General features: G+C 43.0%; 4 protein-coding genes across 11 annotated transcripts in view; 2 read left to right on the top strand and 2 right to left on the bottom strand.

The window, feature by feature from the left end:
* Positions 1-1,246: 1,246 nt before the first annotated feature.
* Positions 1,247-4,066, bottom strand: si:ch211-139g16.8 (immunoglobulin superfamily member 6). Its single transcript, XM_064314855.1, has 6 exons — positions 3,868-4,066; positions 2,683-3,006; positions 2,469-2,569; positions 2,185-2,232; positions 1,963-2,070; positions 1,247-1,491 (listed from the first exon to the last, which is right to left on the bottom strand). Exons 1-6 carry the CDS (start codon positions 3,944-3,946, stop codon positions 1,438-1,440), a joined length of 714 nt encoding a protein of 237 aa, XP_064170925.1. The 5' UTR covers positions 3,947-4,066; the 3' UTR covers positions 1,247-1,437.
* A 1,930-nt stretch (positions 4,067-5,996) lies between these two features.
* LOC135243872 (ER lumen protein-retaining receptor 2-like) lies at positions 5,997-10,613 on the top strand. The gene is made up of 5 exons (XM_064315971.1): positions 5,997-6,334; positions 9,098-9,198; positions 9,342-9,500; positions 9,928-10,180; positions 10,393-10,613. Exons 1-5 carry the CDS (start codon positions 6,244-6,246, stop codon positions 10,425-10,427), a joined length of 639 nt encoding a protein of 212 aa, XP_064172041.1. The 5' UTR covers positions 5,997-6,243; the 3' UTR covers positions 10,428-10,613.
* A 619-nt stretch (positions 10,614-11,232) lies between these two features.
* Positions 11,233-18,003, bottom strand: LOC135243873 (lipid droplet assembly factor 1-like). 6 transcript variants are annotated; one of them, XM_064315977.1, is made up of 5 exons: positions 17,700-18,003; positions 16,543-16,651; positions 16,209-16,377; positions 15,599-15,737; positions 11,233-15,188 (listed from the first exon to the last, which is right to left on the bottom strand). In XM_064315977.1, the coding sequence occupies exons 2-5, from the start codon at positions 16,636-16,638 to the stop codon at positions 15,125-15,127; spliced, it is 468 nt and encodes a 155-aa protein (XP_064172047.1). In that variant the 5' UTR covers positions 16,639-16,651; positions 17,700-18,003; the 3' UTR covers positions 11,233-15,124. The 6 variants fall into 6 exon arrangements, with proteins under 6 accessions (XP_064172047.1, XP_064172044.1, XP_064172043.1 ...); XM_064315974.1 differs by having other exon boundaries at positions 17,481-18,003; XM_064315973.1 differs by having other exon boundaries at positions 16,543-16,750; positions 17,481-18,003.
* A 626-nt stretch (positions 18,004-18,629) lies between these two features.
* The window catches only part of LOC135243871 (C-Jun-amino-terminal kinase-interacting protein 4-like), a 28,417-nt gene continuing 21,652 nt past the window's right edge, over positions 18,630-25,394 (top strand). For all 3 annotated transcript variants that reach the window (XM_064315964.1, XM_064315965.1, XM_064315967.1), the window contains exons 1-2: positions 18,630-19,181; positions 21,618-21,738. In XM_064315964.1, coding sequence (XP_064172034.1) covers positions 18,882-19,181; positions 21,618-21,738 — 421 coding nt within the window. In that variant the 5' untranslated portion in view covers positions 18,630-18,881. The remainder of the gene's footprint in view (positions 19,182-21,617; positions 21,739-25,394) is intronic.

The raw sequence follows: 25,394 nt of genomic DNA on the forward strand, positions 1-25,394 counted from the left end.
TTTTTTTTACGGATTTTTAAAAGCGTTTACTACTTTTTTTGTGATTCCTTTATTTGAATTTCCAAATGTGAAAAAAGTATTTGCGAACACTTCAGGGCCAAATAATATATAATGATGAGGGCCACCACAAGTCTCTGTCATGTGTCTCGCAAGGATTACTTGCATTTCAATTGTTATCCTCCAGGGGTCTTTGTAGGCACTTGTCAAATGACAAAATGCACAATTGAGAGTGCAATGCAATGTTTATTCAAAAGAGTTAATTGATGTAATACAGGAAGAGTGAAAGGGAAGGAACGTGAATATGAGTGGAACATCAACTGCACGCATGGAAAGCATGTCTAAGCAAGCAAGTGCAATAGTATCCACGTGCTACACTATACACAGACGGATTTAACTTATTTTGCACAACTGACAACAACGTAACAAATCGAGCTAATAAGACAAAAATAGACCAAAAATAAAAAAACAAGCAAACATCAGTTAAGATCTGAGGTTAACACTGAGGGGGAAACATCTATCAGCAGGGGAAAAGGCAGCTTCGAGCTATGGCTCATTCCAGATTGAACTCTTGCATTTTTAAGTATAAATATTGTATTGAAAAAAGCAGATAACCCCAACATACGTGCACTTTAAGCATGTATTAAATGGTGAGTGCAGAATATAAACATTGTGTTTAATAACTGAAGTATTGGCATAGACGTCTGATGACAGCTAGTGGGAAAGCAAAATGACAGCCTGTAGCTTCTGAGGTAGAGTAATAGATCATGGATTAGAAAAAAATGGTTATGATAGTTGCTTTTCAATTCAGAAATCAGATAAAATGTTTATTATTTCAAGCACTAGCAAATTAGTTACCAGCTTTGCAATATGACATTACTCAATATTCCAATAGTCCCATTCTTATGGGAAAATGTTTTTGAGACCATAATTAGGTGGCTATTTGACTTCCTTTTAAACAAAGCTAGTTAAACTAGATTGGTAGGTAAATATAATAGATGTGCAGGTAGCAGATTAGCTAGCCTACCTCCTTTTATTCAGATGCTGAGGATGCTGGTGGCTCTCCAGGAGCGCACCAGGGGCAGGTTTATCATGCTGTCCGCCATTGTGTTTGATTGGTCCTGAATGGTTCTCAGAGCTGTCACTCCACTCTCAGGGGTTTGGCTTGAGCATTGATTGGTTTTAAGGTCTCTGTGTGTATTAGCTTCTGGTGGGACCAAGGTGATCCATGCTGAGGGGTTGCTGGATACAGTCTCATATTCCATCTGTCTCCCTCTATACCCGATTCTAATCATCCTCTGTACCCGGTGCAGGTTAGCTTATGAAGATAGAAGACCACATCTCTTTCTCCCTGCACATCCCTTTCCTCTGTTGCCATGATGATGTCAGACAGTAGTGAGGCTTAGAGTTTTGGAATACACTGTCTTTTGCACGAGCCGATCACATGTTCTGGTACACATCCTCATCTGGTGAGTAGGCGTGGGGATTCTCAAACTGGAATGGACAGAGAAGAGAGGAGTATGGGTGGATTAGTCATGGAGAAACACAGCTTTATGATCATGCTGTTATTCTTCATTTCATGGACATGATTAACAGGTGAACACAATGATTCTATGGTGCGGTGCGGTGTTTTTGTGTGCAAAATGTGCTGTGGTTGAGTGTGAGTGTAAGGTTGTGTGTGTGTGTGTGTATGTGTAGTTTAGTGTGAGTGTAAGGCTGTGTTTGTGTACGTGGTTGAGTGTGAGTGTAAGATTGTGTGTGTGATTGAGTGTGAGTGTAAGGCTGTGTTTGTGTGTAGTTGAGTGTGTGTGTAAGCCTGTGTGTGTGTGGTTGAGTGTGAGTGCGTTTTTGAGTGTGGTTGAATGTGAGTGTAAGGCAGTGTTTGTGTGTGTAGTTCAGTGTGAGTGTAAGGCTGTGTGTGTGTGTGTGTGAGTGTAAGGCTGTGCGTGTGTGTGTGCTACATACCCTGCCGTGGTGAGAGTGTGCGGTGTTCTGGCCTGCGCTTCGTAAGTTCCCTTTCCCGTACAGTTCTTGCACCACTGCGTGGAAATGCAGTCTCCTGGTGGAGCCTCTCTGTAAGACAACAGGAAAAGCGGTTACTCCACTGCCGTGTTACAGCATCTCTGTGCTGCGCATGCGGCACACTGCAGTAGGTAAGCAGGTATGACTGTTCCAGAAAGATCAAACCTTCTCTGGCGTGTTCCTCCTTTTACTCCTGAAGATCTCTCTTCTGGTCTGAAACCCAGAAATAACTTGTCGGCCTCATTTATCCACCAAAAAGGGGTGTCATTAGCGAAAGAGGACATCTTCCTGACATCTCATCTGAAAGAGGGAGTCACCTCCAGCACAGTTTCCCTCTCATTACAATGAGGCATTGTGGTTTTTTTATATGTGCTATATATTGCTGTGTACTTAGATTCCCTCCATGATGGTAATATAAAATTGAATGCCTGTCAGTTTCGTTGCTGTACCTTCTTGCAGATGAGTAGTGAGAGAATGAGCAGGCTGTACAGAGCCAGGACAGCGAACAGCGTCCACAGCAGTGCTGTCATGGTGGTGGTGTTAGGTTTTTCTGTGAACAGTAAACACAATAGAGATGCGGCAGCTAAAGCTGAATCCAGGGGGGTGGGGTGGGGTGGGGTGGGGGGTTTATCGACTGGCTCCTCCTCCCTGTTCAGTGCTTACCTCTCACCACAAGGCGTGTTCCGTTGCCGATGCTGGGCACCACCACAGTCGTGGTGGAGGACATGGCGGTGGAGCAGTAGTACACCCCGCTGTCGTTGGTTTGGGGGGAGTGGATGGTGAGGTCCCTGCCGTCCATGCTGTATTTGCGGAGCTGAACGTGGATCTCCTCGTGATGGTCGCGGCGGAACACAAACCAACGGATGGGGGAGGCTATGTTGGGGCATCGGTGGGTGACATTGCAGGGCAGGATGGTGGCGCGGGCTGCAGTGAACGCTGTGACCTCATCTGGCTGGCTGATCACCGTGCGGCAGAGCATACGGCTCTCTGGCACAGGAGAGAGATAGCGCACACAGCTCACTGCTCTGGATCCTTTCCCTTTCCTCTGTACTACTGATCATTTTAAATCTAATCATCACAACAGCAAACAAGGAGAAAGCGGTCAGGATAGAAACCGAAATGCTAAAGTTTAAAAGTGTCAGAAGGATGTGAGACACTGGTCTATTAAGTATTAACAACAAAAAGAAAAGAATCTGGCACATGCTTCAGAGAAACTAAATCTAGACCTTATTAACAGTAAGATTTTAGGATTGCCCCTGCAAGTCTCAAACATTTGTCTATGAGCCTTTTGTCTTTTAGCCAGTTTATCTTAACTACGAGAAAGCAGTATTGCTACTAATGTGCACAGTAACTAATTAAAGAACACTGACTGGGGGCGAGCGATCGAGAACAATTTCAACCATCTTGCTAATTACCACCAGCAATGAGGACTGAGCTACTTTTCCAGTTTCAGATTTGATGGGATGGCTACGTGACCAGGATTATCACATTACATTACATTATTACATTACAGGCATTTGGCAGACGCTCTTATCCAGAGCGACGTACAACAAAGTGTATAACCATAACCAGGAACAAGTATGACGAAACCCCTAGAGAGAAGTACCGGTCCAAGTGCAGGGAACAACCGCATAGTTCAACTTGGACCCTGATGGTTAAACTGATTAACACTAACAACGAGAACGGCAACAACACAATCTATGGAAAAAATACAAGTAGTCGTTAAGACAGTGAATGCACCTAAGTCACCTACGAAACAGCTGCCTAGTTACAACCCTAAGCTTAGTCAATGTTCACCAATCACCTGTGCCATGTTAAATGTGCGTACATGATTCAGCCTGTTCTTACCTGCCAAGCAGACCAGAGAGACGGAGAGCTGGAAGAGGAGAGGAACGGCCAGAGTAATCATGTCTGATTGTGTGACCATGCTGCCCTCTGTCCCCAGAGCTGAAATCTTGTGACTTCTTGTGAAACGTTTGCGGAGAGCTCTTCCTTCCCCTTTGGGTCAAGTGGCTTAGTTTGAGTCCTGCTCTACACTCAAAAGGGTCCGTTGTCACTGAGGGAGGATACACTTCTTAAAACAGGGGGGAGGAGCCAGAGAGAGCCCAATGAGGTGGCCAAGGAGTGGGGTTAAGATATGCACGCTTCAGTAATGCATGCTTTTTTCCTTTTCACTGAGAGATGCACAGCTTCCCACACTCGGGTAGCCCATGCGATAACATACTTTTCAACAAAAGGCCCCATTTGTTTGTCACCTTCCTTTTGAACATTGTGAATTTATAAAGCACATTGTCATAAGTAGTCCACCCCACACTCTTAGCAGACCTTTGTAAAAAGGTGGCACACACTTAAGTGACAATATTTTGAGGTCAACCAGAAACAGAGGAAAACCTATATACAAACCTCCCATTTTCCTCAGGACAAACTCAGCAAGCTGCCACCATACATTTCTACCCCTTGCATACATGCCAGTGCTAAACCACAGCAGTTAACAAGAGGCTCGCCATCTACTGAGAGGTGAAGGACAGTCCACCTCTGACCCTGACAGCCTAACAGGAACCTCCAGTTTTCTGATTACAGTGTTACTCCCAGAATAAACACAAATATACATCTCCTCCACTTACAACAGACCGGGCAGCTGTCCCTTAAGACACCTCCTTTGCCATCACCAATTTCTGAAGCGCACCCCAATTGATTTAAATCAGGGTCCACATACCTTTGAGTTATTAGTCCCTGGGCAGTCAGGAACTCCAGTTTTGCTGATAGACACAAACCCTATACTAGCCAATGGTGCCCCTTAAGGCCCACTTTCCAGTTTACCCTCTAAAAGCACTCAATGCAAATCATGTTCCACATACCTGATAATCATGATCAGTAGAGGTTCACGATAGACACTATCTACCAGGTGCACTTCAGTCCTTAGCGCTAGACTATCACCAAAGAGCAGAGAGCACCCCTGCCTGATACCTCTGAGAACTTCAAAAGGAGAGAGGGAGAGATAGACAGAGAGACACGGGGGGGAAATGCATGCCCTACTGGAAGATGTACCAATAAAGATAAACTTGGCACCTCAGGTCAGGGAACATAAGTGACAGCCAAGATCAAGCACAACATCTCGACTGATATCACCAAGAGTGCCAATGCCACAGGGATCAGTCAGTTAACAACCCTGGAGCAAGAAAAACTGCTCTGGAATAATTTAAAACAGAAGGCCACAAAAGATCACAGTGAGGCTAAAAACCCTAAAACAGGGGAAAAGCCATTCAAGTGGGGGGAATTCACTGATGTTATCCTCAACATTATTGGTGGCCCAAAATCCCAGGCTCTGAATGGCATTCTGTCAGTCTCACAAGGTGGGTGAGTCAGGACTGTGTGGTACTGAGACTGAAACTGGGTACTGTGAACCCACTAATGAGTTGGGAGTACAATTTATTGTCCTTACTCCTGTGATGGCACAGCCTGAAGGCCCCCTGGTCAGTGGCATACAACAGCAAGAGGACCCTCACTCTTCAGTGGTAGAACCACCCCATAAGAGGTGACATCTTGAGAAAAACACCAAGAGTCAGGACGGGTATGGGGGTCAGAGAGGGCAGAGAGACAGATCTCTAGCTGGGGAGTAGATTAATGACTTTTCTTCAACCGAGGGAAACAGAATTGTACATTTGCCTCCTTGAAGAGAGGCTGAGATACTGTCATAGCATTTTCTGAGGGAGAACTGTGAACTCCACAACTTTGAAATACCCAAAACAACATTTCATCTAGATTCTAGGTAGGATTGAATCACCAAATCCTTATCCCAATTTTTAGGAACAGGATAACAGTTTATAATTTTGAAATACCCAAATCTGAGTTTTATTCCTATCCAAAAGTTTTGAAATACTGGGCCCAGGTGAATTCCTCAGCAATACTCGAATCAGCCAGTTGGCCCCTATCCCTCCCTTTAACAGGCGTGTCTACCAGGGATCCACCAGAAATCCCGGCGTTGCTGTCTCCAGCCCATTCCCAGCTTGCATTGTGATTACATTTTGGCCACGTCCCTGGGCCACGTCGCTCTTCACGCCATATTTTAACTAGCTAGCTAACTTAACAAGGCCCTAGGAAACGTAGTCAGTCGGCTTGCACAGGCAAGGTGGAAAGGTTTGTCTGCACTGAACGAACGCTTTTATATGCGTCCTTGATCGTCGCCCCTCGGAAGATCGGTCCCTGCTTGCGTCCATTACAGCCATGAACATTTTCAGGCTCACCGGGGATCTCTCTCATTTAGCAGCCATTATTATTCTGCTGCTGAAAATATGGAAAACAAGGTCTTGTGCCGGTAGGTTCATATGAAAATAGATTGCTACCTTGTACAGCTTGCTTGCTAATTTGATGAACTGTCGCTAAGATACCATAGCTAGCTTGCTGTCATGTAGTTAATGCTAGCTAGCTCACTAGCTACCAGGTAATATGGACAGCTACCTGGTTCGCTATCTAGCTAGCAAGCTAACACGTATCCAGGCCTCGTCCGGATCATCTGATTGATGGCTACAATTAATACTTTCATTGACGCTGTTTATTTTCAAAGTACTTAGCTAATGGTAGTTGTTGATAGTAAAATCTGATCAGTTTCAGAAGTCACCAGAACTCATCATAGGCAAGAACACTTAGCTAACTATGCTCGAGTACGTAACAATATTACAAACAGCTGTGCTCTGTTTAGGACGTGTATTGCGTTTGCAAAATAACCTCAGTGCTATTGCACATCTCATTTGCTAACGCTAGAAAGGCATTCTTTCCACAGCCAACATTAGGTAGCTGGTTTAAAGTTGCTACACACCTGTCTTTCATTCAAAAAAGTTTGACACACCTGATAAAACTAGTTATATTTCCCACAACTTGGCTAACGTTAATCGCTAACTGATGATGCGTGATCTTGACAGGGTATTGTGGGTAGTCGTAGGATAAACGCTGTCTCCAACTTTATTAGCGTAGGAACTTGTGAAGGCTACATTTATGATCTGATTCTGTATTTTGGGGGAGAATAACTATTTTTCACAGATAACTTAGCAAGCACCCCTGCTAGCCACATGTGAAGGGTTTGTGAGATAAAAAAAAAAAATTAAGCAAGTAACTTATGTGTATAGCGAATCACATTATAATTGTCAGTTTCCACTATTCGAAAGAAGTTGGATAGAACTAGTTAGCTATAACTAAGTTGCAAAATTGTACGGTACGGTAGTATGGCTCTGACGTGGCAGCACGAGGAGGGTCGACGGTTTCTACATGGACTGTAAATATTAGCCAAGTATCGTAAGCTAATGTATGCGTTGCTATTTTGTGTGTGTGCGCGATTGATGCACTCCTATTGAGTCATTTCACTTTGCAGGCAGTGTTTAGTTCATGCAAAATGTTATTTGAATTGTCGCCGGCTAATTACGGAATGAATATTTTTGCCTCTGTTGTGTACATTGAGAATATGAATTGAGTTGTTGGCCATTTGTGTGTCCGTGTCAGCTCTTCCATGTATGGGGAAAGCACAAAAAGCACAGAAACTCAGACTGATGCTTTTCGTCTGAATGTCTCCGGTTTGTGTATTTTTGCTTTCGTACCGGTACGGATAACTTCTTGTAGCTTGTGAAATGGAGCTCATCGAAGCTCACGTGTATATAGGACGACAAGATTGCAGTTCAGATTCGCTGCACAACGTCAGATGTACTTTTTTATTCTCATGCTTCTATTTCTGTCTCTCCTTCACTCTGCTCCCTTTTATCCTTTTCGATGATACCTGCAGCAGATACGAAAAATGTAGAAGCAAGCTGCGCTAGTCGCCCACTCACCCCCCTGCCCCACGTTGTCCTTTGACAGGTGACAACAGGGCTTTGTGACAAAACCAAAAAAACCGGTCTTAGTTTCTGGTCCTAGTTGCGCAGCTTTTTGTTGAATGAAAATGCCAGTTATCTCTATAATGTCTGCTTGTAAATCACAAATCGGTATACTGCACAGATAAAGCTTTATTTTTCTAATCTATTTTATTGTGCAAATAAATATGAAAGTACAACCAAGAGATATCTTTTTATACATCAAACATCAGGCATACTTTAAAAATCAAGAAGGCACAGCAGTGTTCAAAGTTCCAGCTTGGTGTTTCTTCCCGGTCAGTTCATCTTGGCGCAGAGTGGTTTCTCAGGCAGTTGTGTGTGTTAATGTAGGCTGCAGATCTGGGATGGCTTGGTCTGTTGTGATTGCTGCTGTCGCTTTAGCTAATTTCTGCTCTGCTTTTAAATGAATATCGTCATGGCGGTTGCCTGGAAACCTTGTAGATGAAAGATTCAGTCACAGTGAAATGAGTAGCATTGTGGCCTATGTGTTTGTGGGTCTAGCCAGACTCAGCTGTGCTGTATGTAGCTGTGGCTGTGCTTTGAGTACATTTCAACCCCCGATTGGCTATATCTGAAGCGGACTCCCCAAACCAGTCACTTCCTGATATCTGTGTGCGGTTCGGCCTGTTCCTGTAACCAGATTCCTCTGCCTGGGGAGTGTGTTTAGTATAATGGGAACTGGCTAAACTGCAGGAATGAAGGGGGGGATGTTAGTTTACGGGCTATGCTGGAACGTACAGTAATGGAAAAGAGCAGCCTGATCTGAGGACCTGTTTGGTTGGTGAGCCAGATGCACCCCCATTTGGATACGAGCTCATTTAGGCTGGTTGAAATTAGGTTGATCTGTGGCGTGGGGGGATGCTGTGTGACCTTCCTAATGGAATCTAATTGTGGTGCTCCAACACCAAGTCTTCCAGCTTACAACCTTTGGGTAACAGCACCTTTCTGTTTTGAACTAGGTTTGAGACCACTAAAGGAGGGAAATAGAATCTCATCAGTCTTCATCAATTGCTGTCACTGCATGAATGAGAAATGATTGACAGGTGATATTGACAGGTCTGGTAGCTGCATGAGGCTGAGGGAATATGGATATGCAGTGAATTATTTTTCACACAGAAAGAGCAGGAATTTCCAACAGCTCTCTGACTTTGGTGACCATGCGGTATCCTGTCATTGTAAAGGAAGTGAAATTTGAACCTTCATTTCTTACGTCCTTCTAGGTATCTCTGGGAAAAGCCAGATACTCTTCGCCTTAGTCTTTACTACCCGCTATCTGGACCTCATCACCGCCTTCATTTCCCTCTATAACACCTCCATGAAGGTGAGTTCCTAGAGCCACAGATCGTATCTGAGCTTGGGGTGTGGGTTCATCAATAATTCAGTGACTTGCTGTCTTCTGCTATGGCGGTAGCTCCGCCCCCTCCTCCTGTCTGTGGTGTGATGCTTCTGTTCTCTGTGCTGCAGGTCATCTACATCGGTTGCGCATACGCCACCGTCTACCTGATCTACGTCAAGTTCAAAGCCACCTACGACGGCAACCATGACACATTCAGGGCGGAGTTCCTGGTGGTGCCTGTCGGTGGGCTGGCCTTCCTGGTTAACCACGACTTTGCTCCACTGGAGGTGGGAGCACAAATCCCAGTCTTCCATTATTCCAGGGTTCCTGTCCCACATTGCTATAAAATGACCGGGTGCATTAAATATAGTTTCACACAGTGGGTTTAGACTTGTGGTTTAGTTTTTTGGAATGTTTGTTCTAAGGGGTAATATTGCCAGTGGGGCAGTAAAGCAGCTAGCTTTTTCATTCACAGAATATTCAAATGTCAGGTTGATGGTAATATATAAAAGTGGTAATATATCTTGGACTATTAATTATCATTAATATTCACCAATCACCATAACATGCAACAGTAATGTCACTTTGTTGGATTTATTTTTCTTTATGTTTTGTCTATTTTCTCTGAAATGTGTAAGATCTGTGATCCTGTGTGTTTTGTCTCGCTCTCAGATCCTATAGATGATCTGTGATTCTGTGCGTTGCCTCCCTCAGATCCTGTGGACGTTCTCCATCTACCTAGAGTCGGTGTCCATCCTGCCACAGCTGTTCATGATCAGCAAGACGGGCGAGGCGGAGACCATCACCACGCACTACCTGTTCTTCCTGGGTCTGTACCGCGCCCTCTACCTCATCAACTGGATCTGGCGCTTCTACTTCGAGGGCTTCCTCGACCTGATCGCCATCGTGGCCGGTGTGGTCCAGACCATCCTCTACTGCGACTTCTTCTACCTTTACGTCACCAAAGGTGAGCACCCACCCGGCCCACGGGCCTTAGACCCAGACTGCTGGAGCTCCTTTACCGCTGCCTGAGCGCAGTGAGAGCAAGCAAACAAGCAGCGACCACAGAGTGGTGGGCCAAGAGCGAAGACTGTTTGAAGCTATGAACCTGCTATATCGATTGCGTTGTCTATGGTGATCTGCTGTCTTGTAATCTCTGCGTTCCTTTCTCTCTCTCAGTTCTGAAAGGGAAGAAGCTCAGCCTGCCTGCGTAAAGTGCCAATGACCAGTGGCAACGCCCCCGCAGCCTCCATTGGCTACGCCCGACATCGTGGCCGCCAATTGAGCGCAAGATGCCTGAGACGGAGTGTGAAGGGGAACACAGCTTTTTAATTTTTTTTATTTTATTTTTTGTATTTTAGATTTTGGTACCTCCTGATCATCGTCTGCAAAAAAACGAAGTCCCCAAAAAACAAAATGGGCATCTTAGAGCCCCATGCGGCCTGAAAATCTTGGTTTCACGCATCTTGCCTTAGCGCCATTTTTGTATTTGCTGTTGAAAGGAAAAAAATGTTTTCTACATGTGAGGTGTAATAATATCTTAAACATGTATTTTGCTAAATAGTTGTTGACATGATGCCAATCGTCGAAACCTCAGAAAAGGTGTTTCTGAGAACATTTGCGATCCCAATGTTTTTAAAGTAATATTTTCAGAATGCCCGTGCTCCTATAGCTGAAGAGAAAGAAAGACATAATCTGGCATAAATTAGTGCATTAGTTTCAGGCTCCTGATTGGATAAGCTGCTAATGGATGGTCCAGTTCACTTTGCTCTTGGGGAGTGACTGGGCCGTAGAGCTAGGAACTAGACAGGTGTAGAGATTGCAGCCCCTCTACAAATGTTTTTGATTTGAGATGTTTTTACCCAGAGGTCAGCACTGAGACTCCACTCCCGCTGTTTGTGAAGTCAGGCATCCCCAGTTGAAGTTGCTGAGTTGAAATGCAGGGTTTTGTATCAATGCCTTAGGTGAGTTACAATGCTGTACATAGCTTTTTATTTTCAGGAAGCCGACATGAAAAGGCAGGCTCTTGTCCATCAGCCGATTCCACCTTTGATCTGGTGATGCAAAGACCATGGAGCGCATTTGGCACATCCTGATTGGCTCCAGCCCAGTCTCCCAAATCACATGCGCCCAATTATGTTACTCAGTTGTGGGATTTGGCATGATTAGACCCAGTTGGAGTCTGTGAAATATCCCCATGCTGGTATAAGCAAGCACACAGACTACCAACACTGTTCTTACAATACAAATGCAGTAATTTATCATTAAATTAAAAGAAGAAAATGAGAGAAAATGTCCATAGAATTGTACATGATGTGCATATTATTGAGCTCACACACGGTAACTTTTTGTAATCTTGTGTGACCTGGTTTTCTGTTGGTAGAATAATAGTTATGTACACAGGTATTTTGTTTTCCCTTTTCTTCCCCTTTCTGTTGTCTCCCCGTGGGTCATCGTTTTAATTTGTTTTGCATGTTGCCCTGTGACTCCACCTCCAGTAAAGATTTTATGGGAAATGAGTGTGGTTTTGACTTACTGCTGATGCCTTTATATATGTAAAACATTTTGTTAGTGGAGATTGATTGTGTGGCCTGAATGTGCATTTGGGAACTGAAGCCAAAAATTTTGTTTAACTAATTCCATAATCTTTACCCATGATCCAGTCCCGATCCAACTGGGAGTAATTCCACAACTTCACAGATACTGGTTTGGGACCCACTGCATCATGGGATTTTAAAATTGGATAAGGATCAAGACCCCTAGGACTTTATAACATGTTGAATTGGAAGGATGGTGGAGGAAATGACCAGATTAATTGTGTATTACAAAACAATGTAAAATTGTGTCTGCAAGCTGTAGTCCATCCAGAACTTAATGAACATGTGTTGTCTAAACAATCTTAATACATGAATGTTTGCATTCATTTTTAAGCAAAATGTCTGTTTAGTGGTATTAAGGGAAAGTGTTTCCGTACAAATTCATTAAATTGCTCAGTCGGGCAAGTTGATGTGAAACCTACTTGATAAATATTCAGGAGGAAGCACTATATTGACTGGCGTCTCATAACTTTCTTTCACTTTCCATCTTAATATTTTTTTTCTTGACTTCCTTACCAATAATGTATTGTTTAAAAATCAAATTTAATTTGAGAAAAAATTGCTTGTGTGATAATGTTGAACGCCAGTGCAATGCAAAAAATGCCTAAGGCAACCACACTAAAAAAAAACAACCCTTTGACTCCCATTCAAACCAGAATACTTGTAGTAATGTAGTTCATGCAGACTGAAAATACAGCCAGTCGCCTCTGTATTGCCTGCTCCTCTCTGCTGTTGATAAAGGCTTAGGTACACTACATTCCAAAAGTACTGTATGTCGACACCTGAATATCTCACCCGTATGTACTTGTTGAACATCTCATTCTAGAAATAGGGCCATTAATATGGATTTTGACCCCCTTTTGCTGCTGAAACAGCTTCCGCTCTTCTGGGAAGGCTTTCCAGAAGATTTTGGAAAATGGCTGTAGGGATTTGCTTCCATTCAGTCACAAGACCATTAGTGAAGTTGGGCACTGATGTTGGGTGCAAGGCCTGGCTTGCGGTCGGCATTCCAATTCATCCCAAAGGTGTTTGATGGGGTAGAGGTCAGGGCTCTATGCAGGCCATTCAATTCTTCCCCACCAAACTGCAAACCATTTCTTTATGGACCTTGCTTTGTGCATGGGGGCACTGTCCTGCTGAGACTGGAAAGGGGCGTCCACAAACTGTTGCCACAATGTTGGAAGTGCACAATTCTCTAGAATGTCATTATGTGCTGTAGCATTAAGATTTCCCTTCTCTGGAACTAAGGGCCCTAGCCAAACCATGAAAAACAGCCCCAACCATTATTCCTCCTCCACCAAACTTTACAGTTGGCACTATTCGGGCCAGTACAGTTGCACACACCCAGATTAGTTTGTCAGACTGCCAGATAGTGAAGTGTGATTCATCGCTCCAGAGAATGCGTTTCCACTGCTCCACAGTCCAATGACTGTGTGCTTTACACCACTCCAACCGAGGCTTGGCATTGTGCATGGCGATCTTAGGCTTGTGTATGGCTCCTCGGTCGTGGAAACCCATTTCATGAAGCTCTTGATGGACAGTTCTTGTACAACCGAGGGCAGATTTTTGTGCACTACATGCTTCAGCACTCGGCAGTCCCGTTCTGAGCTTGTATGGCCTACCGCTTTGCGGCTGAGCTGTTGTTGCTCCTGTACGTTTCCACTTCAATATAACAGCACTTACAGTTGACTGGGACAGCTCTAGCAGGGCACAAATTTGACAGACTTCTTGGAGAGGTGGCATTCAATGACAGTGCCACGTTGAGTTACTGGGCTCTTCAGTATGACCCATTCTACTGATAATGTTTGCCTATAATGATTACATGGCTGTATACTTGATTTTATGCACCTGTTGGCAATGGGTGTCACTGAAGTAGCCAAACCCACTAATGTTAAGAGGTGTCCACATACTTTTGGCCATGTAGTGTACTTCCCTATAGATTAAATTGGTGCTTTGGGGGATTATTCTTGGCTAGTTAAACAACTGATTCTGATGTACGTTATATCAAGTTCAAGGATTCGGGACATTAAAATAAATACAAACAAACAATATTTATTCATTCATTCAGGCTTGTTTTCCGCAACTTAATTTTTAAAAATAATTTTGTGGCCTTTCCAGGATACTGAGCTGACAGGGACTGCAAGGAGCTTTTTTCTTTAATGTAAAGTAATCTTATACAAACATGATACACAATTTCAAAATATTTCTTTACATAGACTATAGAAATTACATTTAAAAAATGGTGAAAGCAAGTTCATAGTGCAACAGAAGCAAAGCAGCATGTTTTCATCCCACATATGTTTTCAGCATGCATAATTTTATGTGAATGCAATCCTGTTTTTTATTTTTCATTCTCATTTGAGAGATCTGCTGTTGTTTACCAAAGTAAAGATATAAGGCTGAGATCCCTCTTACAACACAACAGCTTTCTGTTTGGGGAAACCCCTGTTCACACACTTACAGTATGAAACCTCAGACTGAAATTATACCACTTCTCCAAAACATCATTACTTGCATTTCTGCTATGTACTGGATCCCAAAACCACACAAGTCAAATGGTATACCCTACACACTGCACACACTTCTTGGGTATATTCTGAACACTGTGCCCTCATAGGGTATATCCTACACATTGTGCCTTTATAGGCTACTGATTGGCCAGACTGTCATCACACCTGACTCCCAGGTAAAGGGAGGGTAGAAAATCAGCAGTTATTGGCTCTCAAGGACCATGATTTCAGTAACAAGGCTATATATGCTGTACCCTTACAAGGTCTATGCTATACATTGTGCTATCATGAAGTGAATTTGATTAAAATAATAGTATGTCTATATGACCCAAGTTAGAAGGCTATATTTCGGCTAATATTGGTAATATTAGCGTGCATGTAAACCTAGTCATTGATGCAGTGAGTCAGGCACAGCTTGAGAACTGGCAGTGAAAGATGTGATTTCCATTTAAATACTAAAACTGAGTTTCCTCAAAAAAGGCATTTACTGAGGCTTAAATGTTTTGATTGTTGTAAACATGGTAGGAGTCTCAGTGTCTGACTGTGTGGCATCAGGAACATTCCTTTAATTCTGCTTTGGGTGCTGTCTGTGTCCACAGAGGGATTATGGGTATAATGAAATGGAGTGCTTAATGCTCAGAAGCACAGCATGGAGATTATGATGCAGGTATTTCATTTTTGATACTGGCAGATTTTATGATTAATTTAATATAGGTATATTTTTGTGGTTTAGTGATTTTTGATACAGGCTGTGCCTACAGGGAATTTTGGTTGTGGGGTGGAGTTGAGGTAAAGTGGTACCAGTCATTGGCCTCTCAGGTTCTCAGACCCCAGAGTTTTTGTCGCATCACTCTTCTCCTCTGAAACCCTATGGAAACATGACAGACAGTAGACAGTTAAAAAAAGATATGGTCATCTTGAAAGCACTCATTTGTGCAGCTTACATTTTAAAAACGGAAACCACCACATATGTAAAAATATTCAGTCCATTCCCCATTTTCATACTTATTATTTATGAAGATATATTGTGGGTCTTTAAGGTATGTATTGATTTCATAAGACACCCTGATAATTAATAGGGTAAATGTCCAAATATTTTTCATTATGGTTTTTACAAGACAAATTGTCACAACAGGGCAAGTGCTTCACGCTGAGAGCAGCCTCACCGTACTGACTCCGCCCCCTTCTGCCAGTCAAGCCCACCTCATACTGCCAGCCTTGCACAAGTGTGCAGACAACTGTGACCTAAACTGCAACATTTTCACCATTCACTGGTACCTTTGGCTGTAGTATAAGTTCAGCAAGTTTGAGGTGGTGATGTAGATGGCACTGAGGATGAAGGAGACAATGACAGCAACCATGGCAACACCACAGAGTACGCACAGCAGTGTGGCACCCCCCAGTGTAAGCAGGAACACTGCGGAGAGAAAACCGCTTACTGCACAGCCTGTCACAGGCAACAGCCCCTGCAAACAAATTCACTGACGATAGCCCTATTCTGGCAGGATAGCTTTTACTCGGGGAGGTCCTGTAATGTAATCCCAGCAAACCATTCCGACTGTATAAAAAAAATCCACAGCAAAAAAAGCGGCGCATTCTGCAGCAAATTACTGAGATGCCTATTCACACAGGACTAGTATTACCAGAGGACCTTAGTTACCTACTTTCCCTCCCAAAAAAAAAACAGTAGGCAATTCAGTCCGTAAAATGTACTTTTCAGCAAGGTAAAAATTAACAACATGGCAGATTCTGACGAGATTAAAATCACAGGAATAATAGGTAAAAATTCCAATCGCAGGACATCCTTGGGTAGAATTCATCCCATTAGAATAGGGCTAAAGTGAACATATGCATTAAATTCTGGAACTGTAATAGCACACACACTTACCCTCCAATAACACAAAGCCCACGGTGGCAGAGATGAACGTTACCATGGCAAAGACCAGGAAGAGACCAACAGGTACTGTCGCCAAGGCACCAAAAACCAGCAAGGACAGTGCAAGAAATGGGTGGCCATTTAGGTACTTCCCCAAAGATGTGTTCATGAATTCAGCCATCTACAGAACCACAAACATGGGGGACCATAGGTTTGGATTTGGAACTATAATCCAACTCCCATTAGACACGATAAGAGGTGATGGTTCAATATAATAGTGAATAGGACTACATTAACATTACATTAATAGATGTGTTTCTGTTAAGGGCGGAGCCTGTGTGTTTACCTTGGGGTCAGAATTCAGGCTTTCCATCAAAGTGCAGAATCTGCTCTGGAACTGGAGAAACACCCTGCGCAGTGAGACCACATTGCTGCACTGCATTGTGGGATTGAGTCTTGATCATGGCCAACATAAGGAAAGAGGACACAGTCAGTGGTGAGGGTCGTGAAATTTTAAGTTAAATTCCAGAGCACAGTCTGAAACGACAAAGAATCTGAAAGGAATGATGATATGAGTTAGAAGTCAGATAACTGCCAACTGATTCATACACATAACAGTTAATATTACATACAACAGTTTCACATTGCAATTAGAATATAAGTCCGAAGTGAGAAAAGCATGTGATATGTGTGAGATTTCAGAAGAGTGAATTTTGTGATGAGGAAAGGAACTTCCATTCTAACCAAATGCAGCCTCCTGGGAAAGTGAGTAAAACCCTAAACAGGTACATCTACCCTCCCGGTATAACCTACAAAAATAACCTGAGGCGGTTATTTGTAGTGACAATATATCAGTGTGCCAACCAGGACAAATAATGTCCTAGCTAAACGCGTGTAACGAATGAGTAATGACGTATTTTTATTTTACTACTGAACTGAATTCATTTTGACCTGTAGCTCACTAACCTACTTGACAGCTGAAAACTGAAAACCGTGTTATATGGTAATGCGTGTAACGCACACGACTAAAAATTAATCATACTATAAATGAATACTTTAGCAAGCGCGAACCTTTGTTTTAGGCCGTCTTTATTTGGTCCTGAAAACCTAACGTTATAGCTAGCAAGCTAGCTACTCTCCTAGAGATAATACAGCTAGGTGGCTTAATCGCATTTCTAGAACAAAATATATCTGAAAGTCAATTTCATACGCGGGCGATTATTTATCCCCTGTTTACAGTACGACAGAGAAGAGGTGTTGATTTAAAAAAAACGGTCTGACTACCTGCTACAGGAGGAGCAAGATCAAAGTAAAATGATTCATATGGACAGCTCAAGCTTTTCAGTCTGTCTATGACTGATGACGACGACGCAGCGCAGCCTGAATCTAGACGGTCAGGGTGCGCCTTCGCGAGAGGAGCCGATACATTACGAACGTGATGACAAATGCCCGTGTATGCCACGTATCAAATGTTTTTGGAAAACCAAAATGACAATGCTGTACTTGCTTTTCTTACGAGACAGCCACTCCTTAAGATACACGTTCGACTGCAGCCGGAACCAAGATATGTAGCTGAATAGTTCTAGCTCTGCTGACCCTACCCACAAGTGTTACATCGGGGCAACAGGATCTATCTAATATCGTGACATAATATTATCACACTTATTTAAAACCCACGATGCTGACACAGAAAACCACGTTTTAGATCTCTTCTAAAGCAGGCGGTAACTTAATGAAGTATAAACCATGTCTTCTTATGGGCGGCCATGTTGCAGTCAGTCACATTAGCCTACAATCCGCAGAATATTTAAATTCTAGCGACGTTGTGATATTTCAACTTTTTCGGAAAGGGTATTGGTATGCATGCGCGCGCCTGCCCAACAGCAAGGGGGCGCAGAGAGCTGTATATGTAGATCACTGATCTGAGATCAGTGGTCCACAGCCCCCTTATCTCTCATCCATTTTGCTCTGAATTGATCGACGGACCTCCGTATTTTTAAGTAGACTCGCTTGAAGAATAAAACGAAGTGCATATTTTCCATTAGTTAGTTAAATATGGGCTAATAATTTGTCTGACTCTGTGAGACGTAGGATGGGTTTACTTAACTGAACTCCAAAGTCTGCTTGTTTTAATAATATGCTACTTGCCGAGTACAATGTTGCACTAACGAGGATCATAATGTTAAACCTGAGTATGCATGCTTAGGCCTATACAAATAACACGCAAGTACCGGTGGCTAGATTTAGTATCTGGAATAAAATCTCAATACAAGGGAATTTAAATGTCAAATCACACAAGCGTTCAAAAACAGCCAAATGCTAGCTGTTCAATATTCGAGACTGAGCCGTTTATGAAAATGTGCAAAATTATAATTTTATACCCCTGATGAACAACACTATCTACCCCTTTTCCAACATTGTACATTGTCACTCCCGGTTCAAGAATGTGACGTCATTACGCGATGTCTGGTCAACAACTCAGCTGTTGAAGGGAGGCCGGAGGAAAATAGAAAAACACATAACACCGGTCCCTTTAAGGGAGCATTCGCCACTTAACCAGATATTTCATTGAAAATATAAATTATTCGAAGGAATTTCAGTGGTGTTTTATTTTTTAAAATACTGGTGGAGGAAATATAATAACAAAAAAGCAGGACGTAAGCGCAAAGAGGGGGTGAGAGGAAAATGGAGTTGGAGGATGGAGTTGTGTACCAGGACGACCCGGGGACGTCGGCTATGATGTCGGAGCGGGTATCCGGCCTGGCCGGCTCCATCTACCGCGAGTTCGAGAGGCTTATCGGCAAGTACGACGAGGATGTGGTGAAGGAATTGATGCCGCTGGTTGTAGCGGTGTTGGAGAATTTAGACTCCGTGTTCGCGGAGAACCAGGAGCATGAAGTAGAGCTGGAGTTGCTCAAGGAAGACAACGAACAGCTCATAACCCAGTACGAGCGGGAGAAAGCGCTGAGGAAACACGCTGAGGAGGTAAGCTGGCCGGGAGCGGAGGACGTAGCTCATACAGTCCGACATAATATCACCAGGCTAGCTAGTTAACGGTGGCTTCCAAGCTGCAAAAATAGTGATTCCCGTGACTGTCTAGATAGCTCACCAGACGTACACACATGCACGCGGACTGGTCAGTGCCTCGGGAAATGCATGAATGTCGCGAGCTAAGGAAAATAAGTACACTGGTGAACAGAGATCTGACAATCCGTGCTGTTAGATCACCGAGCAGTTCATTGTGTTAGATACATCGCGCACCGTTCTTCTTCACTGTCAACCTGTCAATCCCACGTTATCAATTCGTGGCAATCTTTTGTGTTGCTCATAACTTTATACGTAACCATACAACAAGCTAGCTGGTTATTTGGTTACAATATAACCGTTTTGGCTTTCAAATAGACGAGTTTATCTGAGCCCTGTAGAGATAACCCATTTATTATGTAGCTAGTTAGCTACATTTTCAGTGACACGTTGTCATGTAAGTAGGGAACGGGCCATCGCTAAATCTCAGGAAATGCACAATGGATTGCCATGGATTGTATTTATATAGTGCATTTAATGTAATGCAAAGAAAGCTCTTTACACTGGAACTCAGGTCAACCACTGGTGTGTTATGCAGTGTGCATTAGAAGAAGAAGGCAAGTCACTACACTAATGTTCTTATCCTTGAAAAAATGAAAGGAAATACTAAAGAGAACAATATAGAAAAAGATTTAGGTGCAGTTGTGGACTTACATAGCTAGCTGCATTTTTTATGTTTTCCTGAAATGTAGAGCAAAAACAAGGTGTAAACTTTGGCATTTGAAACAGGAGTAATATTTAATACCATACACAAACAGAACCAAAGCTCAGCCACATTCTTAATAGTCCATTTAATGGAAACAGAATGAGTGAAAAAAGAAAAGTGTATTCAAAAAAGCCCAACAAGTACCCTGGGAGAACATGCAAACTTTCATCTCCTTCTTAATAACTACAGTACTTATCTCAGCGGAGACGTAAGTACCCCCTCTTCACGTGACAGTATTCCCTCTCCCTATTGGCTCCTGGTCTATCACTGTTTTTTTCTGTATCATCATATTGTTGATCTTCTTGGTTCCTTTGTCAGAAGCAGAATACAAACCACTGCTAAGCAAAACCAGCGCTACTTTCCCACTTAGGTGGTGAGAACCTGTTCTCCAGTTCACTTCGGTAATTTGCATATACTGTAGCTGTGCTGTATGTTTTGACATAGCCCATGCTATCAGGGATATGTCCTGTCATGGTGCATTTTTAGACATTAATCACATAGTGAGCTGTATAAGTTTTGCAGGGTTAATTTTCTGATGGGATGCCTGGGCCGGGCTCATTATCAACCCTGACCTATTTCTGAGCCTGTATTTGTGCCCCTCAGACTGTACGCACACATTCATCCTGCCTACATCCTGACTGTGTTTGTGTGTATTTGTGTATTTGTGTGTGTGTGTGTGTGTTTGTATTTGTGTGTGTGTTTATCACTGTGGTATGGAGTATCATGTCATCCATAAATTATATGTTCAGTAATTTGTAATACTCTCTTATACCTCACATACTGTTGAACCAGAACCAGGCTTTATACCTTTAAGTGAGCCTGGTTCCAGCTCTGCAGTAGGAACAGGGTACATGACACAACTGCTGAGCTGATTATTGGTTGAAATGATGAATAACACTTAAAACATTCGGCACATTCCCTGCACATCAGCATAACTTGGGGAAATGTTCCAGCTCACGTTGTAGAAGCTAATTTACAAATAAAGTCAATTAAGCCAGGGTAATGAAGTGACACATAGACAGGTCCTGTAGGAAAGGGCTTTGACAGCCATGTCCTAATGTGCGAGAGATTTCACACCTTCTATGAAGAGGCAAGCTTTACTTACCAGCTGCATGTCAGGCTTGACTGTGACTAATGCGCTGTGAAATTAGATAATGTAAGTGCAAAGGTGTGTGTGATTCACCTGCTCAGTCAGGGTTTTATCATTATTTTAGGGGACGGAGACTGTCGCAGGATGATGTTTAACTGTGGTCCTGTACGGTTTGCCCAGGATCCTCTGGGGTTTATCCATGGTGCTGTGCAGTTTAACCATGGTCATGTACTTGTTTTAAGGAGAGATGGTTGGTAACGGTCTTCTACTGGATTCATGTGGTAAAGCATCCTGATTGTGTGATAGATAAAGCTCAGTGTAATTTAGGGTGTGTTGTAGTGTAGTGTTGCCTATGGAAACAAGGACCTGTTTTCCTGACAATGAAGATCATTATTTTACTCTTAAGTTTACTGTCAGGGTCCGGTTCTGACAGAAATGCTCCAGCAGAGCTGGGTTTTTTTGTAAAGCTTGTTCAGCGGGTGACAGCAGAACTCTCCCTTTCTCCTTCCGTCTGTCTCCCGCTCTGTGTGTCTATCTGCAGAAGTTTATCGAGTTTGAGGATTCCCAGGAACAGGAGAAGAAGGAGCTGCAGGGCCGAGTGGAGACGCTGCAGTCACATGCCCGACAGCTAGAGCTCCGGACCAAGAACTATGCTGACCAGAGTGAGTCTGTCTATCTCAACGCAAGCGCAGCTCATGCACACACAGATGCATGCACACACGCACACACGCATACAGAGACACACACACCTACACACTCACACACACATACACCGATACAACTATACATCTACACACACACGGATGCATCCACACCTACGGGCCTTTACAGCCCTACGAACACACATTCACACTCTCAAACACTCTGTATATATATGCGCATGAAAGGCAGAGATTTTAGACTGAGGGTGACATTAATTGGATTATACTTAGGGGGCTTTGTAACCCACTCCCTGTATGAGAGCTGAGTGGCTTTACTGCCAAACTATGCTTGTGTAAGAGGATTACTGCATAGGAATAAGAAAATCCCTGTGAAATAATTCATCCTGACAAATGAATACTGTACTGGATAATACAGACCTTTGAAATGATTGTAAGTGTTTACCTGATTCTGTTCCCCTGAGTGTGTGTCCTGTTGTACCTCAGGACAACTGTCCCCTCCTGTTAGATTGCATATGCAAACTTCAAGAGATTTAAGATGCATGTAATGGTTAAGGTCAGAGGTCACATGCCCTTAATTAAACTGCACGAAACACACTTTTAATTTTTAGAAGACAAAACACAAACTTGTAGACTTGCATGTATAGACTAACATAAAGTAATAAAGTTAAAAAGTAATAAATAAATAAAAAAACTTAGAGTTTAGACGCCTTGCATTTAAAGGCTCTTTTACATTTTTTTAAAACAAAAAAAATACAATTTTTGGCACCCTACTTGGGGCTGTACAGATCCAATTCCCACCCTAACTTGGGACGTTTAGGCTGTAACCACAGCCACATGCACGGATACCACTGCTGATTTGGGAGAGCGTTGACATTTGCGGCTCTCCTCAGAAACACGTGATGTCACCAACTGCTTCTTTTCACACCACAGACTACAACTAAGCTAGCAATTGCGTGTCGCCCTATGGAGGTACCGGCCACAATAGCAATGACATAGTTTGGAATCGATCCGAGACCATGGGGCTCATCCATGCACTTCAGCGCGGTACCTGAACCGAATGAGCTACCTTTTACATGATAATGAAGCCATGGCTGCATGGGTAAATTACAGATATGCTACATTTCCAAAAGTATGGATACCTGAACATCACACCCATATGTATGCTGAACATCTAATTTCAAAATTTATTGGATTTGCTGCTGTAAGAGCCTCCACTCTTCTGGGAAGGCTTTCCAGTAGATTTTGGAACATGGCTGTGGGGATTCGCTTCCATTCAGCCACACAAGCATTAGTGAGGTTGGCACTGATGTTGGACATAAGGACAGCCTCTCAGTCGGTATTCCAATTCATCCCAAAGGCGTTTGATGTGGTAGAGGTCAGAGCTCTGTGCAAGCCAGTCAAGTTCTTCCACACCTAACTCAGCAAACCATTTCTTTATGGACCTTGCTTTATGCATTGTCATGCTGAAACAGGAAAGGGCTTTCCCCAAGCTGTTGCCACAAAGTTGGAAGTGCACAGTTCTCTAGAATGTTGTTGTATGCTTTAGCATTAAGATTTTCCTTCAGTGGAACTAAGGGGCCTAGCCAAAACCATGAAAAATAGCCACTGGCCATTATTTCCCCTCCACCAAACTTTACAGTTGGGACTATTCGGGCCAGTCCAGTTGGCACTATGAATTTTTCCAAACCCTGATTCGTTCGTCAGACTGCCAGATAGTGAAGCATGATTCATCACTCCAGAGAACATGTTTCCACTGCTCCAGACTCCAATGGTGGTGTGCTTCACACCACTCCAGCCCATGCTTGGCATTGCATATGGTGATCTTAGGCTTGTGTACCATGAAAACCCATTTCATGAAGCTCTTGACGAACAGTTCTTGTACACTCTGAAGTGAGTGTTGCAACCTCACTGTGATCTTGTATGGCCTACCGCTTCGCGGCTGAGCTGTTGTTGCTCCTGTACGTTTCCACTTAAATATAACAAGACTTACAGTTGACTGGGGCAGCTCTAGCAGGGCAGAAATTTGACAAACTGACTTGTTGGAAAGGTGGCATCCTATGACAGTGCCACGTTGAATATTACTGAGCTCTTTAGTACGACCCATTCTCCTGCCAATTTTTGCATGGCTGTATGTTTGATTTTATGCACCTGTTAGCAATGGGTGTGGCTGAAATAGCCAAAACCACTAATTAGAAGGAGTGTCCACTAGGGGTGTGCAGAGACGTCATTATCTGTATCTGTATCTGTTCAACCAACAAAATTATCTGTCTGTGTATCTGTATTCGGATAGAAGACCTGGTGGTTTATCCGTGGTTTATACCGGAAGTCAGGTTAAATCGGACAAACGTTGTATATAGTAACCTAATATTCATTGGCAATGCAATTGTTGTGCCTTCAAAGCATCAAATTGATTTAATATTGGCATATAATTAATTATGAATGAAATGTATTTCCACATCCTCATGCTGTACTTTTCATCTCTCTCTCTCTCTCTCTCTTTTTATTTTTAACTAAATTAAGTTTTATGATTTAATCAGCTGAAAGTAAAATGTTCTTCTGCGGGCGTTTGGGCATAGCAAAACTCTGGTTGGTAGTTCTATTTGGACCGTCGTTATGCAGAAAATCTGGTTGGTAGTTCTATTTGCACCATTGTTAAGCAAAAACCTCTGGTTGTTAATTCTATGAAAACAATGATTCTATCAAGAAAAAATAGTTCCTTCTCGTTTTATACCATATTATTTTATACCATGTATACCATGCATTTTTTATCATTACATTATTTAATAAAACTGCATGAAACCATAGGTCAATCAAATTCATCTCCCTAGCACTGTCTTGCTTTTTACATGGTGTGGTCACTCATGCAGTGTAGACATAACGTCTTTCTAAGACCCTCTGAAACGGGTTTTGAATGCCAGCTAGCTTTATGATAGGTTCGCCGTCACGAGGCAGCTGCTATGTGCCGGAGTTCCAGATACTCTCTCTCTGCCCGTGTAACGTTAGATAGAGGCTATGAGAGAACTCAACATGGAGCAGACTTCCCCCCCCCGAATCCGAATAATAACGAGCAACTTCGGGTAGAAGAAATATCTGTTTCCATCGCATTATTTGTGCTTCCCCGATTGCCGAATACAGTATTCGGATTCGGATACATCCCTAGTGTCCACATACTTTGTAAATGTAGTGTTTGTTCTGAGCATGATAGTATAGGCCTTATTCAAAGTCATAGTCTTATTAAAAAAACTGACAGCAAAAAGAGGGATTATAGGTTTAAATCACCTCCAAGCTTCCAAAAAATCAAGTGGTAGATTTTGTGTGTTCTCAATATGCTGTTGGCATCAGCTGAGTGTCACGTCTCTCGTTCCTGTTAAACTAAGGACACCTTGTGGTCACTTACTGTCACTGCAATGTGTGGCTTTTTAAAAATTCTCAAGAATGTTTACAGCACAGAACAGACTAAACAGATTGCCAGCTACGTATTCTTTTAAAATGCTGTTTCCCCCCTTTTCTCCCCACTTGTATATATCAGCACTCATTACTGGAACCTCTGCTTTTGAGAGACATCCACATGCTCTCCTCCTAAGCACACTATGCCAAGCCATACTTATTATCACGCTGCAGCTTGCGAGTCGGGCTTGCACAGATGTGAGTTGGAG

This window comes from Anguilla rostrata, chromosome 17 (genome assembly GCF_018555375.3).
Source record: "Anguilla rostrata isolate EN2019 chromosome 17, ASM1855537v3, whole genome shotgun sequence".
Classification (NCBI taxonomy): domain Eukaryota; kingdom Metazoa; phylum Chordata; class Actinopteri; order Anguilliformes; family Anguillidae; genus Anguilla; species Anguilla rostrata.